The sequence below is a fragment of the Xiphias gladius genome, chromosome 7, assembly GCF_016859285.1.
Source record: "Xiphias gladius isolate SHS-SW01 ecotype Sanya breed wild chromosome 7, ASM1685928v1, whole genome shotgun sequence".
NCBI lineage: Eukaryota > Metazoa > Chordata > Actinopteri > Istiophoriformes > Xiphiidae > Xiphias > Xiphias gladius.
Window position 1 is genome coordinate 313501 of NC_053406.1, and position 15985 is coordinate 329485.

The following is a 15985-nucleotide window of genomic DNA, read 5'->3' on the forward strand; positions in this document are numbered from 1 at the left end:
CACTTACACTCTGAATCAGCTGGAGAGTATGTTTCATATTTCTAGATTGTATTTTTCAGATATGCATTTACAACATTTACATAAGCCTTTTGTCTGCCAAAGATTAAACTGTTTTAGTTTTATTAGAATTGCCTCACATGTTTTTATGCAGTTTAGCATAATGCCTTTTTTCCAGTTGTGAAGATAAAAGCTCTTGTTATACAACTATTGTTTGTCTTTGGTTAGTTTTTAGTGGGGAGGAATAAATGAAAATCTACAGTTGGAACTCAACAATCATGAGACCAAAAGTAATGCTCTTCACTGGTGATGCCTAGAGGCAGCGACACTCATTGAGCAGCTACTTGTCAGAAATACAACAGAAGAGTAACGGGTGTATCGGTCTATAGTGCAATCAAACCAACTTTCATTGTTTTAATAAAGAAGTCAGTCAGTAATCTGCCTCTTTTCCATCACGCCATGAGCAACAACGATTTTAATTCATGTTACACACTGTGTGAGCTGGTTACCTTGCCGAGGAGTTGGAGGTATGCAGCCTGTCACCTGCTGCTCTTCTTCTAACAGCTAACTGTGGCTGCTCCTGAGTGTTCCTTTACACTTTTAATATGAAGCAGCAGCAGTAGAGATAACATGCATGCCTCATTTCCTGTGAAATTCCTTTTGTATAAGGGAAACTGGAATCCAACACGTGAATGGTGGATTATGCCATTTACAATGAAACAATATAAAATATCCAAAATTAGATAAACTAGATACATAATTACATAAAACACCATTTGAATACATTGAATTCCATTGCTGAAAATTCATAATCATTCATGTTTCAAGAAATGGATTTTGATTTTAATAATAATCTTTTGGAATAAAACTTCATACACAGTGAAGACTACTGCTGACAACCAGCTAACTGCTCACAGGGAAGTAAATTCTGTTCCTATCTAAGACACAATAACTGAAAAATAGTCTCTGATTTTACTTCAACATTGTGGAGAGACAAATAAAACAAACTACCAAAGCATTTTCATGCCAATGTGAATCTAATTAGTGGGCATGTGATCTGAATACAAATTGTGAATATGAGTGAACTGATTTCTAGCCCTAACCCAAAACACACAGTCATCACTGCATCATTGTAATTCGAATGTCTGGCAATATTTGAACTATAAAAAAAAGAACAGTTTACATTTTACGAGTACTTACAGCATTTCTACTGTATATTATGAGAAATACATGGCATAACCAGTCAAATTTATCTTTTTTTTTTTTTTTTTTTTTTTTTTTTTTTTAAACAATCAAACAGGAAACATTTTGTTGATATAGTGTCACCCCCTGTTCAGTCAGAGGGAACCCTTTGATTTGTTCCATGTAACATGGACATCATTTGGAAATACAAAGTTAACATGGCCTGTCATCTACAGCAGCAGTTCCCAGTATTTTTTACATGTAACCCCTTGTCAGAATTTGCATATGTCTTATAGGTTGTGACTAGTTGAACCAAACATTGAATTCAAAGACTGTAGCAAAGTCTAAAAAAAGCAAATGTATATAGTCAACTGAACTATAATATGTACATTTATCCACTTACTAGATGTTTTTTTTAGCCTCAGCTGCATCCTCTTTCTCTGTGATGGGGTTTGCTGGTCAGTTGTTACCAGTCATCAGGAAGACTGCAAGATGCATTTTAAGGCTCTAAGGGAAAAGGCTACTAAGTGGATTTGTTTTTTGCCAAACTACTGTTTCAAGGGCCAAGAATGAACCTTTATACTATATAACAGTGGTTCCCAAACTGGGGACTGGGGCCTCCACAATGGGTTACTAAATGACTTTGATTTTGGCAGAGATTAAAAAAATGAAAGCCTACTGTCTTGTCTACAATGTAGGGATCAAATCAGTTGAAGTTTATCATGGAACAGAAATACCAAGTAAAATGCTAGTCTGCAGATAACATTGCTTCTGATGGTTGCAAGTACACCCTCAGCCCACACGGAGGCACAAGAAGGAGGCTTAATAATGGACTCAAACAGAATTTTTTTTTCCTTGTTTAGTTATAAGAATGTACAAACAATCAGTCATACCAGTTCATTTAACAAGACAAAATAACATAGTATATACATCTGGGACTCCAACAGAGGAGGCCTTTCTATATCATGTTGCAGTGACGTCATTTATTTTGCAGCAAGCCAACCTGGCATCAGCACTGAAAATGGCAAACGTGCTTCAGACTATTTTTGGAATCCTTTTCGATCAACTGCAGTTTCCTTTTGTGTATGTTGGTGCCACTGTGCCAGGCTTGTGAAGGGCGTCATTTAAAAAAAAAAAAAAAAAAAAAAAAAAGCTGTATTTTAATGACCTCATTAAATGCAATACGTTTTCCTCCAATTGAGTCCCATATCTATGCATTGAAGAGCTGTCTGCACAAGATATGAAATCTAGAAATTTATTCCAGCCAACAAGTGAAGACAAACCCAAACCTCCCCGAACTCAATTGACAGCATTTCACGCAGCTCCCCTGCTGTGACTCTTTCCTGCCTAGGAAAGGAAAAAGAAGACGCCTAAAACAACTTGGAGGCTGTACAGGTTGGTGTGTTGGATGCTGAGAGGCCTCGAGGTGCAGGTTGGGGCGGGGCAGGATGCTGGGAGGCTGTGCGAGCTCCGGTGACTTTTTATTTTTATTTTTTATTTTTTCTCCTCCATTGATTAGTGGGGAAGGCGGATCCTCTGACGTAGTCGCCAAGCCGTTCGGCTGCGTCACAGTCCAGCCGAAGGAAGGAAGAAGGAAACGAGGAACAAAAAGGACAGTGGTTCTGAAAAGCCGAGGACAACGGTTTTGGAGTGCCAGAGAGACAGACCTGTGTCGTGCACACCGCTGACGGAGAGACAGACATGGAGGGCTCCACGGAGAAAGAATACAAAGAGAAATTATTATGGAACGTAAAACGAGAGGTAGGCGCTGCTGTTTGACGGCCCGTCGAGCTTCACATTTGCATTTTTACTGTAATATTATCTGTCATTATTTACTTCAAAATCACGACGATACGCTCGGACATGTATTAATAGTAGGCGTGTTTTTCGCGGGCAGATTAGTGTTTACATTTTTTTTTTGGACAGAATCCGATTCAGTTTTTTAACGCAAGTTTATCAAACTGGTGCTGAATAAATGGACCTAACTAGCTAAACTGTACCTGCTTTCAAATTTTTCAACGTTAACAAGCCTATTTCCTTTGGCCAGGCTTATTTTTATTATTATTTGACTATCATTTTCCTATTTGCTTCAGGTAAAAAATTCCTATAGGAATATTAAATCGATTTAAATTCACGTGTATGTGTAGCGTATATTTAACGTGATATGATATTGTTGTAATACATTTATAATATTTCTTACATACAATATCAAAGTTTCAATTGTCCATATCTTCACTAAAATAGATTTTATGTAATCTCATATGTGTGTATGCTTTAAAATTTGCATAATATCCCTTTATTTCAAAACGACAATTTTTTTCATAAGCAATGAGCATCCATTAATAAGCAAACCCTGCTGGCAGAAATCCTTGGTTAAACCCTCTGTCTGAAGCGTTGCAGCAACGTATCTTCTCAGTACAAGTTGTATTGCTGTATGCTGTCTGTACCAGCAGCAGTAACATCCACAAATAAACCAGTGCTACAGGCTTTTTATTCCCGGTGATGAATGTCTCACATCTCTCCAGTGAGAATTAAATCATTACTTCTTTACCCACTCCCATTGAAATCGTTATGCCGCCTTCACAGAAAGCTACAACTAGAAAGATTTTCCTACAATTAATTGTCAGTGTAAATCAAAAGCAGCTGATTGTGACACTGAATGTGGCAAGGTGTGGCTCACTGCCTGTAGTCTGAGTAAATGCAAATGTGAGCATGTAGTTTCCATAATTATAATGAAGATGAAAGGTCATGCTAAAATATTAACCAAAAAATCCATCTGAAAGTCAAACTGAAAAAAAAAAAAAAAAAAAAGAAAATTTATAATCAGTGTTCTCTAAGCTTTGAGTTACAAGCATCATCTTTACCAGATAATGATATCTCATTAGTTCCCCTTCATGGCTTTACTTTAACCTAGAGTTAACTGAATGAAATCAACATTTCATGTTTGCTGAAGAATATCAGATATGTTCAAATGACATCAGATTCTGGAGAAAGACTGTTGATATTTGAACTCAACAGCAAAACAAATAGACCCCTCCTTTTAGTTCTCCTTCACAAGCTCTGCACCCCAAATTCATGGGTGTGCATTACCAAGGCAACGACACAATGGTGGAATCCAGAATATTTTATACAGCATGGAAATAGATACTCTTTCTCATAGCTGAAGCAAAACAAACATAATATATAACGTCATCAAACAACATGCACACAAACATAGGATCCAAAACACAATGGATTAAAAAACTGGCAAGAGTTAGTTGTTAGTAGTTGAAACGTTTCCTGGCAAAGCATTTCGAATTATGCTTACAATTCAAATAAATCCACTTTGCTAGCAAACTTCTATTTTTAGGTCTTTCTTGGCTATAAAACCTTTTGCACATTGTACGGACAAATAACATATAGAGCAAACAACGAGATAGCAAACTGTTACTATAGTTGCCACTGCTGCAAAGCTTACATCCAGCCAGCTAAAAACACTTTGGCTGTTCCTCGGCCATCTCTCCTTCTTGACATTGTGATTATGTTGTGGAGTATATGTTGCCGTCATGCTGCCGGCGGTAGACGTTCCTTCCATGCACTCACCTCAACATTGCAGCTGGTCTCTTATCTGCCGTCACAATCAATCCCATTCAAACCTCCACACAGTCTGGAAGTGATTGAAGGGTAGGCTGCTCCTTCTCCTCTACTGGTTATCCTTAAATTGGCGCTATCCCTTAGCAAGTACCATATTTACCATCTCTCGCTGGCACTGCTGTCTTTCCCCATCTTGCCTCTTCTCTTCTTCTTTCCCTTGTCCTGTGCATGAGCACGAACACCCCCTGTTGCTGATTGGCTGGAATAGTGTTGTGTGACTCGGTCCAAACCACTTTGTTAGTTTCCCATTTACAGAGCCAGGGCTGGGTAGGAACACCAGATTTTTTTTTTATTTAGCACACACAGAATGGACAGCTAGCGGACCGTGAGGTTATATGGACTAAATCTGACAAAAAGTGTTTGGATTAGAATCGCTGACTATACCTTTAAGTATAATTTACGGTAACAAAATTACTATGTACTCTGTCCTGTATGTCAGTTTATACACCCTTTGTTTAAGCTGTGACATCTGTACCTTTTTAGGTTGATGCAGCTTCTCTGTTTCTGGCATATATCTTGACAATATAAATACATTGGCTGTGTTTTCACTGATGCAGTTTGGTTTTTGGAGCCTTTATGTTGCTTGGAAAATTCTTAAAACGTGAGCGTTAAACCTTTTTTATAGCTAGAAAATGCTGCTCATTGGGAGTCAACTGATTGCACTGATTTAATTTTGATTGTTTACCAATGTCGTAGCCAACACCAACTTAAGTCAGTGACAATTTCAAGTCATGACTGAGTCCAAAAGGGTGTCGATTCGAAATCAATCATTCAGCTGAGACCAAAAACACTGAACAGTGCCCATTCAATATTCTTCAATCTGTTTTACTATAGTTCGTAATGAGAGTAAATTGTGATATAACTTGAATCAGTCAGTACTGACCTTTCCGATCTAGAAAAGGCCGAAATGTGTGAAAGAAACAAGAAACAACATAATATGCGTAAATGTTGCATTGTTTGTCAAGTGCTAGTCAAAACATGTATAAGACTGATACGAGTCCAGGTCTAAACACCTGGGAGACTTGAGACAAGTCGAAGTCAAAACACCTTTGAAACTGAGGCAATACAGAGTCATAATACCGATGAAATCAAGACAAATCTGAGTCAAAACAACCACAAGATTGAGACAAGCCCAGGTCAAAGCACCTACCAGACCGAGACAACTCAGTCATAACTCCCATGACACCAAGACCAAGGGGTTGGCTTGTGTTTCAAGCCAACCCCTAGAGTGAGGTTCCATTTCTACCTGGTATTAACATGCCTCCTGGGTGATCCGTTCTCAAGTGGACAGCTTTAAGTAGAAGCGTGAATGCACCTTATGCGCATTGGGGACGCATTTGATGTACAATAACTCAGACCACAATCGGAGGTGGTCTGGGCAGCATATGGCCACATTCTTTTAGGAGTGTGAACACAAATGTTACCTGGGCCACACTTAAGAACTGCCTACTCAACTGACGTCCTCTGTGTAAGTGCATGTACATACTCATGCGTAAACAAATACAAGTTGTACAAATCATGTACCGCTGGCTTAGTCCATGACGTCTAAAAATTTGAAAAAGCTCATAGAGAATACTGTATATTAAGAGTATGTCAAACATCCTTGGCGGTTTTGTTTGCCTGTAACATGCCAAGGAATAGACCCAGTGTGTATTGTTTTTATTTCTTCTTTTACTTTCTGGCTGACAAGGCATGAGAAGTGCATTAGTGCCTCCCGTCTTTGCAAACGGAAATGTTATACATTTTTATTTGCATAAAGAGCAGGGAAGTGAGATTCAATTACAAGTGGTCACTTGAGACGCATATGGAGATGCATTCGAATGCCAGGTGTGAACAGGGCCTGACACAAGTCGGAGTTAAAAAACCCACAACTTCAAGACAAGTCAGAGTCAAAACAGCAATGACACACTGATATGTCTGTATCAAAACACCCACAAGAATACAGTGACAAGTCTGAGGTAATAGTACAGAATGTCTCAGGACAGACTCAAGTACTATGGCCCTGTTACTTACTGGAAAAGATCAGCAACTATACTAGAGAGATTCATTTTGTCAGGGCTTTTGAGCTGATTTCAAAAGTCCCGTGGTTTTTAGTGGGATCCCCAACATCCTGAAGTAAAATGTGTGTTAATTTTTCTGTCAGGTTCAGTTTAGCACATTTTGATGTCCAAAACCTGCAGGGTGCACTCCAGTGCAAGGAACCAGTGTGAATATCTAGGCTAAATACTTTTCTGTCCTCCTCCTGGCCATCCTACAGTCACCCACAGGTTTGCATCTTAAATAATTGAATTATCACAACGTCTGTAAGGCTGAAAATAGCTTCAGTTCTCAGGATGTCTTCAGGCAGGGGGAGCTGTGTTTCCTAAACACCAGCCATCAGGGAAATAAGGAGAAACATTGCATTCTTGGATCACTGGGCTACTGGAAGCTGTGTTGATGCTCTAAGCTGCATCTTCAAACACACCTGCGGTCATTATAACTTTTGCTCCAGAGGCTTAAATTCTTCATGTTTCTTGTTTTTTTAACTATTAAAGAAAACTACTTTCTGTCAGTGGGATGTTTGTCAAGGTCTCTACAGACTTGTACTTTAAAATTATGGAAGTTGGATGTAAATTTTCATTACTTATTGGCTGTTTTATGTGATACAAGTTTCCAATTATTTCACATATTTTCCCTACTTATATTTTTCCGAAGCTTTAGTGATTGGCCACAGTTTAGGGTAGTCAGTGCCTTCTGCCATTTTAAAGCATAAGAAACTGGACTGAGAGATACTGGTCTGAAAAAAAGCCCTCTAGCTCCTGGTTTAATGCTCAAGTGGCACTCAGCTATCTCAGTATTGCTTGGCAACTGAAAGCTTTAGCAGCTCCCGAAGAAGTTAAATTGCATCAGTTGGTGATTAATATCACAGCAGTGAGGCAGGTGGTCTCTTGTACTGAAACACAAAGTGTGTTTCGGTATTAACCTGCTACCATCAGGATCCTTTTGTTTTTGCGATAGTACAGAGATGCTCTGTTTAGCAGCAGTCCAAAGATAAGCACAAGAAGTACAACAGAATGTTTTTGTGTACCTTCTTCTTTCAAGAAATATTGTCACTGCAACATTTGCCCAAAAAATAGTATGGCTGCCAGTCATATAATTTCTCTAACAAGCAGTGAGAAACAAGGCGAAGTGTATGAAGCTTCATATGGCCAAAGCACTCTGACAAATGTGATAATGACAGGTGATTAAGAGAGTGCAGGGACTGCTGTCATCCTGATGTCAGACCTACAGTCTGCAGAGCTGATAGGATGGAAGGATAGGTTCATAATGCCTGAAAATTACTATCCCATTTATTTGGAATGGTGGTAGACAGGAAGGTGGAAGCAAAATAAGTGACTGTGAAGATGAAGAACATGATGTAAAGATACAGTAAAAGTTGTTTTAATTGACCTTGCTCTGTATCATAGCTGTGGAAAAACGCCAAACTAGAAGCAAAATAATCCATCCACAGGATCATATTGTTTTTCAAAGGCATAGTGCTCACTATGCTGTAAAAGATGAGTACAGGCTTTGGCAAATTCTGTATCTATACATTCACTTGCATTCATAGTGACACATCAGAGTGACTGTGGCTGTAATCTGTTCTCCAGAAGAGCAGGTTTCCCACCATGTGGGAGTTTTTTTTGGTTTTTTTTGTTTTTGTTATTTTTGGATGAAAAGTGAGAGCATCACCAGGTGTATTACTATTTTTTTTTTTTTTTTTTTCATCATATTAACGCCAGTCCATTCAGGAATTGTCAAGGTATTTCACTAGACAAGGGAAAACTTTGACCTGATGGTGGCTCTAGATGAAACATCAGGGGATCTCCAGACTCATCAGGATTCATTCTCTAAGGATCCTGAATGTCTGTAGATAATTCCATGGCATTCCATTTGGTAGTTGTCTCGCTTTTTCAGTCTGAACCAAAGTGGTGAACCAGTTGACTGACCTATTAATATTTCGATCCGTAGAGCCAAGCTGCTAGTGTGGTAAATGGATTTTAGGGTTACAAAACCTATTCTGTAGGAAATGCCAGCTCCTTATATGGTTAGTTTCTCCAGATGATATCAGGGATATCACAAGCTTGGAATTAAAAGATATTCTCTACCTTAATTTATCGCTAGAATTGAACAGTATTAAATAATAAACTTTTGGATTCTACTTTATGCTTGTCATTTAAAAGAAGAAAACTTTAAATTATCTACGTATCTTTTATCTTTATATCTTTCTTTCGGTGTATGTCCCCTTGTTATTTGAGGAGTTTTAATTAAACTGTATGCACATATTTTTCTTCAGACACCTAAGGCAACCATTTCACAGGAGAAATAGAAATAGAGAGTAGACTTCAATCTCAGTAAATCTATTCTGGACCAGTCAACAAGCCGCTGCCATAGGCTTCCATTTTTCTAATATAATTTCTTTTATTTCTACAGCGCCTTGGTTGACATATTGCAACTCATAGATAAACAGAATCAAGTTTCCTCTTCCCTGAATAACTATTTTGTTGTTATACTGCAGAGTGTCGGGTAACTTCTCCCTCAGACGGACACCTCCTACTGGACAGAATCATTTCTTCCTTCAAGAATCTTATTTTATGACTGCTGCTCCAAGAGCTTAAAAGGCCAGAAATGGTCTTTACACCACATTGATATCCACTTGTTATTTTGTACTCTGAGGTTAAATGTTAATTTCCGCCCTATTTTCTTGATGGAAAAAATTGATTTGGCAAAGGATACGACACTTATAAGGAGAGAAAATAATGACAGGGTTGTAGCACCTGTAATTATGAGATCAATTTTTTGTGTAAAAGCTGCTGCAGGCCAACAAGTGTGTACAAGACAAGCTACTAACTCTACTAACTCATGCTTCAGAGTCTGCTGTCACCACAGCATTACTGCAGCCCTTCTCCTCATCCACCAACCTTACTAAGGCATGGATAATTACTTCATTAATGACTGCGTCATCTAACAATAGCTGATTAGGATGGAATCATATTGCTCCTCAGACTGAGGGAAGGGAAGGCACTACAGGAAAACAATATCCAAAAGAAAATGCTCACAGTGCAGTGCTATGAAATTTTAACAATACATAACTCCACCTCAACTGTGATTATGAGTGGTGATACAATACTTAAAGGACCATACCAGTGGTTTTGTAAGTTTGAACCCATTGATTTTCAATTTAAAGCTGAAAGAATTAGTCAATTAGTTGATAGAAAAATAATAGGCAGTTTGATAACTGGATTAATCATTTCAATCATTTTTAAGGAAAAATTACTAACATTCTGAAGTTCCAGCTTCTCCTTTGTGAGGATTTGCTGCTTTTCATGCTCTCATGTGATAGTTCCTTAAATATCTTGAGGCTAATAAGCTGTCACCTTACACCATGGCAAAATAGGTGGGTACTGATTTTAAGTAAGCAAGAAGTAAGTCTGTATAAGTATATTTTTGTGGGGAGCTAAAGATGGAATGCAAGCAATGCCTTAGTATGCAATAATGTTAGACTATAATGTTGCAAAATTTCTTTGTAAGTTCAAAATGTAAGCTTAATTTTTTTTAATCACAAACCAAAAAGACTTGTGCACTTTTCTCTAAACTTGCCCATTAAATCATCCCCTTAGGCAAGTGAGCAACCTCAGTTTTCTGCTGTGATTGTAATCTTCCCACTGTACTAAATTTTGAGTACTTGACTACACAAACAACAAACGTTATGAAGTAGTAAATAGTCTTTTGCACATTTCCTCTATTTCCCCTTTTTGCTGCATTACTTTCCCAGTGAGAGTATACATCTTATTAATGTTAAAAAAAACTGTCCTCCACACTGTTGCTGTTCTGTTGTTTGCCCTAGTCATGACTACAAGATGAAGGGAAAAGCAAATGTGTCCTTATGTAACTGACAGTTGGCTAATGAGCCCTTCTCTCTGTTCCTCCCAGAAACCATTAGCTTCAGGATTCTCAGAAGTATTTCAGAGTTAGCCAGCTCTACTCATCTGTTTGGCATACTGTATACCAGCTATATGTAGTTATTTAAGCGTCATCCCTGGAACTAGATCCTTGGTTTTCTACAAGATAAATTGTTTGTTTATCAAAGTCGTCTTTTAGTAAAAATAAATAAATGCATGTGCATGTGTGGCTGTTACCTTGTTGTTTTCCCCCTGTTCATGTCATTGAATAAAGAATTAAAAACAACTAATAACCTGTGTCTCACGAAATAAATGGTAAACACATATTACTGTACAGGATAACACGTCTGCATGCATTCATTTAGTAGTAGTTTAGAGTTTTAGCAGTCCTCTGGATGCTCAATAACCCTGCCAGTTGAGTTAAACTTTGTTGGCAGCAGCCAGAGGCGAATAAGAAATTCTAGTCAAAATGTAAATAAAAAATATACAGTATAGCCCTTTTGACACACAGTGCCCAAATTTTAGGGGTTCAAAAGTAATTGGAGACTTGGCTACTAAATGTTTCTTGGGTAACTGTGTGTTGTTTCAATGTTAGTTCATGCACAAAAAAAGCTCACACATGGCTCCGAGTTGACAGGGTTGAGAGTTGTCATTTAGATTGAGGTGGAAGCTGAAATGAGGCTTAAAAAAAAAAGGGAAAAATCTATCAGAGAGATCAAAGGTAGCTGGTTTGACAAATCAGCAGTTGGGTACACTCTTAAAAAAGTAGGTGTGTACAGGAAAACTAGAAAAAGTCAAGACCGAGGAGCACAGAAAATCATTTGCATGGTGAAGAAAAACCCCTTTATGACTGCACAGCAGGTCAAGAATGCTTTCCAGGATGCAGGCGGACATGTTACCTAGTCAGTGACCATAACCTCGGAGGATTCACCACAAGATGCAAACTCCTGGTAAAATTAAAAAAAAAATGGACAGGCTAGAGTTCACGAAAACACACAAAAATAAACAGGTAGAGTTCTGGAACAAAGTTCTACAAAATGATGAAACGGAAAAATCCATAAAAAATATGGAAAGAGGAAATTTTGGAGAAAAAGGAATGGCTCATGACCCAAAGCCACCACATCATCTGACAAATGTGGTGGTACTGTTATGGCTTGTGCATATATGGCTACCAATTGAACTGGCACACTGGCATTTATTGACGATTTCACTGCTGATGGAAGCAAGAGGATGAATGTAGAGGTATACAGGAGTATTCTTTGTACTTAGATTCAGTCAAATGCATCAAAACACATTGGAAGACCTTTAATCATTCAGCAGATGGTAATATAAGACAGGTTTTTGTGTCTCTTCATGGTGGTTGGGATCTTCTTTGCTTTGCTTTGCATGCTTCTCGCTCTCTCTCCTTTTACTAACGCCTACACACATTTGCAAGCCTGCACAAACACCTTTGTTACACAGATAACATGGTAGCATAACCCAGTTTTTCCCCAACGCTATCTTCTTGCCAGACACATGTTAGATCATCTTTCCTTTGTCTCTCAACTCTCCCTGTTCAAATCTGGTCGTTCAGTCCGCCATTTTTCCCTCTCTTTCTTTCTTCCACTCTACACACACACTCATTCACATACACCCATAAATCACATGTACTATATGTCTGCTGGTTTGCCTTAGTTCTCGTAGTTGCTTGTTATTGTAGTTGTAGTGGTATAAGAGATGTTTGTTAATTAAGGGCAATATTGAATGCTGATTAAAACTGCAATTGTTGCTTGGATTCAGCCCTTCACTGTTCATTTCAGTGCTGATATCGCCCAGATATTGACACTTACAAGTGAATGCCCATTTGAGACTGTATTCCTAATAAGGTTATTGGTCCCTTGGTAATTTCCCTGTAATTTTTCATTCCTGTTAATAATTTAATAAATATTAATAATAATCCTTGATAATGATTAATATTCATAAAATGTAAAATTCATACAATTATATGCTAATAACCAAACCTGCTCCTACCAGTGCACATTTTTGGTGCCCTGTGTGAGGTTGTCCAAATACCATCATCATTGCATTATTTATGCACAGTAATCCATAATTAATAATTTTGGAATTATTAATTTTCTGAAAACTTTATTTTCCAAACCCAGAATTAATTTTTCTTGCAGCTTGCCAGGCACATATGCAGTTCTGGTTAGTGGATTATTTACATAACAATTTTGGCATGCTATTTTGATTGCTAGATCCTAACACACTCTAACAGTTAATTACTCACATAATGCTGAGCCACCTCATTAACTGCTGAAATGGGTTAGGTTGCGACAGAATAATTAACATAATGCTTACAATTTGTAGTGTTACAATGTAAACCACAGGTTAAAGCCTCATCTGTGCATTTGGATCAGAAGCATAGCAGCTTAACTTATCACAACGAAGTATTATAACCACTGGGTGTCATCTCTTGTTTAATAAGTCAAATGAGTAGCCAAGAACCCTGTGTGATAGGAGATAGAGCCTCCCAGATGACCCAGACTTGCAGGATGCAGTCGCTGGCCTCATTAACCTCTCCTTAAATCATCTATATAACCTTAATAGCTACACTGTTAGCCCCTGTGATAGTGAGATACAGGAATTGGTTGCCTATATCAACCACTTGACCAGGGAAACACGCAGCATCTTGCACATGATGAGACAACTGGCTCCCCTATATCATCACAAGTCTCAGCTACAAGCCGCATATGGAGCAAGACAGTTGCCAAGCTCCGCAGCAGGCCAACTCCCGCCTGAAACACGAAGTTATGGACGCTGAAGATGAAATCTCCCAAGCCCAGGAAGAAAATGATCAGATTCAGCAAGATAGTGAAGGATTCACCTGACGCAGGCTCTGATTTTGAGACAGGCCTCCTCCCAGATGCAATTGGCAAAACCCAGCTCCTAGAGGGCCCAGCCGACCGGCTGCACACAGAGCTTCGAGCCTTGGATGAAAGAGGCAACTCTGCTCCTAGGGCTTGAAGACTCCCAGCAAATTGTACAAACTGCCAAATCCACTCCAGTCACCCAGGGACCACAGCTAGAAACCTGACAGCCCCTAGTAATTGAAGTCACCGATCTCATCACACTGGACAGTTACTGAGCACCTCCAAAGACTACCTTGCACTTTGATGAGATGGTAACTACTGATGGTAACTAAGTGACTTTGAGCCCACATCCACTGGCAAGCTGTACATATCACGTGATTTGTGCTTGCACCTTGTCCGAACTACATTCCCACTGCAAAAGGACGGGGGTCATCCTCCTCGCTATAGCGACCTGAGAGGGGATGGAACTTAAGACGATTCGGATGGGCCTTGTCTGCCCTGAGAACACGGTCTGTTTACTTGTAAGCTTGAGTCCTGTGCAAGGGACATGGAGCACTTTGACCCAAGTAGTTGAGAGTCATTGATGATTATCTTCAGAGTGTCAAGCGCTGCCTTCTGACCTATCTCACACTTCATCATGTGAGAAGCTTAAGCTTAGCTGGAAGACAACGGCTAGGACCGTCCATGTCTTCATGGAAACACTCCCACCTGGGACCCTTGACTGCTACTTGATACTCTGTCAGGCCCTGGGAGAGGAGTAGTCCTTGTACACCAATTAAGCCTCGGCCACTGTAGGCACCTTTGCTGTCATGCAAAAGACGCATGGACCTCCAAAGGAGGTCTGAGGCCTGAGAGCCATACATTCAGGGATGCAACACACCAGGTTTGGAGGAGGAACGCACCCTCAAGTCCGTGTTCCTATACAGCCTCCTTGAGAGCATGCCAAATAACGTCACAATGCATTGCAGAACCTCACCATGCAAGAGATTAAAGAGTACAAGCAGCTGGCATTGGGAAACATGCGTGTGCCCAGCCAGAGGGCCTGAAGGTGGTGCCAGTGTCCTGGACATCCAAGCGTAGTGAACGCAGACCTAGGGTTTGAAGGCAACAAAGTGCCGCATGCAAGGGTAACCACTAGAGCAGGAATACAGAGTCCTACAGTGACTGCCTTGCCAGCCAGGTGGGCTACAGAAATGGGGGGATATGGGCTCAGCCCACGCCCAGGAACAAGTAAAGCCAAGGCAACAGAACACCTTTTAACCGAAATGGGAGGCAGTGCGGCAACTTTAGGTGGCAAGTCATTCACCTTCACTGAGGAGCCCGACACCAGTTCCCCGTCCGCAACACCAGGGGCACCCTTCCCATCCACTGCCAAAGTTTACTTTGTGGGTTGGGGAAAAGGAACAGATGAGCCCAGGGAACTCCCCAAGGCCACCACAACTGACGCTCCACACGCTCCTTTCTCGACCTTCTTCGGCAAACTTGTCCGCAAGGGCAGTGCCCTATGCGTATGCCTCATTGGTGGCAGGGGGTTGCGTCAGCGCCCTTGCCCTACTCGACTCTGGTTTTGAAATCAGCATGATGTCCAGCACTTTTGCAGAGGTTGCTAGCCAAACGACTATCGAAACCGGCAACATAAGCATAACCAGCTACACGCAGGATACGTCACCCATCACCAAACGCGCTTGGGTTGACATCACCTACCAAGAAATAACTCTTGTCCATCTACATCTGTATCATCAATACAGCTGCTCATCAGTTAGGACCTACTAGAACTGACTTTCCCCGCTCATTGACTACCACCTTGGAAATATTTGGTGTAATGTTGACAGGTTGACAAGCCGCTCTGTCACGTCGTCAGTTCACTAGTTGCTGTCATCCAGGGGTCCAAGGGGCCCTAACTGGTGCTCATCCTTTTATGCCACCCACGAGCCCACAGCTGCCACAGACTGGAAGTCAAAACTCTTTCCATGATCACAGGTCTTTTTCCGTTTCTCGTTGAAAAAAAGAGAACTCAGCAGTGTACAGCCCCTGTGTGGTTGGAAGCATGCACCTCAGTGGCATCTTGATCCTAGAGCTCTGGTCGAAAAAGTCCGCTGTCAATCCCCATTCGCCTTGCATTCCTTTAGAGACAGGAGATGCCTGGTTCTCAGGCATTCTTCTAGCCCTTTACTCGTTTCTAAGAGCTCATCCTGACAGTCTAATAGTATATAGACTATATACATAATTGTTCAACGTACTCAAAGCTGACAAATGCAGATGCTCTAACAAAGGAAGACCAGAGAGACACACTTCTGAAGTTATTCCGCAACTTTTTCTTGAAGGACTGTGGGATCATCGATCTCCACGCTGTGTGCATTCCCACCGTCCCAAAAGTGCCCCCAACATTTGTGCTGCAGTACA

General features: G+C 40.1%; 2 protein-coding genes across 6 annotated transcripts in view; both read left to right on the plus strand.

Annotated features, from left to right (window-relative positions):
* The window catches only part of tnfaip1 (tumor necrosis factor, alpha-induced protein 1 (endothelial)), a 15248-nt gene extending 14789 nt beyond the window's left edge, over positions 1 to 459 (plus strand). For 3 of the 4 annotated variants that reach the window (XM_040130636.1, XM_040130637.1, XM_040130638.1), the window contains one exon: positions 1 to 459. This exon is cut by the window's left edge and continues 589 nt beyond it. The gene's annotated coding sequence lies outside the window, so the exon portion shown is untranslated. The other variant, XM_040130635.1, reaches the window with a different exon arrangement.
* Positions 460 to 2704: 2245 nt separating this feature from the next.
* The window catches only part of sgsm2 (small G protein signaling modulator 2), a 138980-nt gene continuing 125699 nt past the window's right edge, over positions 2705 to 15985 (plus strand). For both annotated transcript variants that reach the window (XM_040130547.1, XM_040130546.1), the window contains exon 1: positions 2705 to 2940. In XM_040130547.1, coding sequence (XP_039986481.1) covers positions 2881 to 2940 — 60 coding nt within the window. In that variant the 5' untranslated portion in view covers positions 2705 to 2880. The remainder of the gene's footprint in view (positions 2941 to 15985) is intronic.